The sequence below is a fragment of the Carlito syrichta genome, unplaced genomic scaffold (assembly GCF_000164805.1).
Source record: "Carlito syrichta isolate Samal-C Ts95f unplaced genomic scaffold, Tarsius_syrichta-2.0.1 Scaffold310111, whole genome shotgun sequence".
Classification (NCBI taxonomy): Eukaryota; Metazoa; Chordata; class Mammalia; order Primates; family Tarsiidae; genus Carlito; species Carlito syrichta.
In genome coordinates this window covers 63,152-65,466 of record NW_007254207.1, presented here as the reverse complement: position 1 = coordinate 65,466, position 2,315 = coordinate 63,152, and the positions used below count along the sequence as shown (strand labels likewise).

General features: G+C 47.9%; 1 protein-coding gene across 2 annotated transcripts; it reads right to left on the bottom strand.

Annotated features, from left to right (window-relative positions):
- Positions 1-347: 347 nt before the first annotated feature.
- SPIN3 (spindlin family member 3) lies at positions 348-1,997 on the bottom strand. 2 transcript variants are annotated; one of them, XM_008068317.2, is made up of 2 exons: positions 1,710-1,997; positions 348-1,399 (listed from the first exon to the last, which is right to left on the bottom strand). In XM_008068317.2, exon 2 carries the CDS (start codon positions 1,395-1,397, stop codon positions 621-623), a length of 777 nt encoding a protein of 258 aa, XP_008066508.1. In that variant the 5' UTR covers positions 1,398-1,399; positions 1,710-1,997; the 3' UTR covers positions 348-620. The 2 variants fall into 2 exon arrangements, with proteins under 2 accessions (XP_008066508.1, XP_008066506.1); XM_008068315.2 differs by having other exon boundaries at positions 1,663-1,713.
- Positions 1,998-2,315: the final 318 nt, after the last annotated feature.

Sequence of the window (2,315 nt, the reverse complement as noted above, 5' to 3'; positions counted from 1 at the left end):
ATGAAAGTTTGCAGCCTATTCTCGTGTACTAAAATGCAAAATAATTGCCTTCTTGATTCTGGATCAGTTGAACAATAGGTGCAAAAATCAGAAAGGGAGCAAAATGTGTTGTTGGTCTTACTTTAAGTGCAATTAGAATTGAGAATACAACTTGAACAGAAAACCAAAATGAGCTCCCCACATCTTCCCAAGTTAGACTTTTGATGTCACCCAAAGGGAGATTGGAGATTGCAAAGACACTTACCCAGCCAATCACATAGAATATCTCAGGAAGCTTCACACCTCAATGAGTGTAGAAAATCCAAGTGCCAAAAATAGTGAGGTGAGATGTGTTCATCTATTAATACCACCCAAGATAAAAGAATGGGCCAATGGATATCAGACTTTACCCTTCACTGATCAGTTACATCAATCATTTTCCTGTGGAGAGGAACCAGTGAAAATGTTGTAAAGAAGGGAAAAGGGTTCCTTATAAAAACACCTGAAAGGGCAGAAGTTCCGATTTTTTTGCCAGGCAAAAACATGCAAAAAAGAAAATGGTTCCTATAAGCTGGAAAGCAATCACGGCGTTGTGTCTACAGATTTTAATCTTACATATTTGGTAAATTTCAAGATGACCTCTAAGATGTTTTTACCAAATCGTAGACATAGATATGAAAATCATCATCAAATTTGATAAAATACACAGAGGGTTTTGCTTCTACCTGATGAATGACCATGCCAGTTCTTTTGGAGCCATCGTCTTTGGCATATTCCACCTGTTTGCCTACTAGGCTGTCTATGACTTCTCCTGGCTCCCTCTCTGCTGGAGGAGAATCACTGGAATCTTGAAGAATGCGAAGGTCACCATCTTTATAATCATCTAGGAGCTGGTACATATATAATACAGGATCTTTCTCATAGGTAATGTAAAACCATGTGTTCATGACAGGTGCCTGAGCTAAGACCATCCCTCTCCATTCATTTTTGGAACCCTCCTCTGTCTCAAAAATATGTTCCACTGCTTTGCCAATCATGATTTCTGCTAAGTGTGTATCACTGATTCTAGATGATGCAACTCTATTAGGAAAGACTTCAAGTGATGACACTCTTTCATCTCTGTAAAGTTCCAATCCATAAACACAGTCAAATCCATCATATTTGATAAGATACAGAGAGGGATTTACAGGTACCTGATCCAGAATGGTTCCCTTCCACTGTGTTAGAGGTTCATTTCCGTCTTTCCAGCCATGCTGAATTCTGCAACCCACAATATTCCTCCTAGGCTGAGAGGTGGGTCTGCTCCTGTGCTTCTTGTGTGCAGCCTTCTTTTTCATCACGGTCACAGACACACTGGTGTGTCCTGTGTCTGTCCTGGACTGCTGCCCTGCAGCCGCCTTTCCAAATGGAGTCTTCATGCCTGTGAAAAGCACAGTTGCCAGGTGGATCGAGAAAGGAAATTAACAAAAGAGAAAGTCAATGTCTGAGCTTTTTTCTCCTAATCAGCGCAACCCGTGCACCCACGCCTGTTTTTCCCGAACGCTGCACAGAAAATCTCAAAATCAAGGCACCCTGGCTGCGCGCCTGCAGTAACCTTCTTCCGCAGCTCAGTCCCGCTATGGTAGAGCGAGGTAGGCGCGGTTAGGTGGAAGAAATAGGAGGCATTTCCCCCATTTCCCTCACCCAGCGTCCAGCACTATTTCGGCTTGGAGGCGGCACAGATTCCCCACCGTCCCGGATCGCAGGCCTAACGTGCCCAAATCGGACACCTCGTCGCTGCTTCCGCTGAGAGCCTACAGCGAAGGAAGATCACCAGGCGATCAGCTGAGCGCTTGCAAGAGCTAGGAGAAGACGATCCCCAAGCAAGGAGTGTGTCTAGGAGGGCAGCGGGGCAAGCGAAGAGGACTGTGGTGGCGTCCTCAGCGCTTGGTTCCTGCACCCACTCGTCTGCCTCTCTGTTGGCGGCGGCGGCCTCTCTGTTGGCGGCGGCGGCCTCTCTGCCACATCGGACTCTCACTATCTGTTGCTGCCGCCGCAGTCTCCTCTCTTTTTCTACTGCAGCTTCCCGACTGAAAAGAGGCCTCCCCTTCCAGCTAAACACCAAGCGGAGGCCCTCCCCCCACTTCCCTCTCCACCACCAACCCGCACCACCGCGCTGGGCGGGGCAGGTGCTTCTAGGCTCCCGGTCCGTCACTTTCTCCAAATCGGAAGCCGGTCAGGCCCACAACCGCCTCTCCCTCACTGCCTAGGTTCACCTCATCCAGTTCAAGGCCCCCCACCCCACCTCCACCTCCACTCTTTCAGTGCTCTGCTCCATCTGTTTCCCATCTTTCAGG

What these genes read in the sequence shown, in the direction of transcription:
- SPIN3 (XM_008068317.2), bottom strand. Translation starts at nt 1,397, where the DNA reads ATGAAGACTCCATTTGGAAAGGCGGCTGCAGGGCAGCAGTCCAGGACA.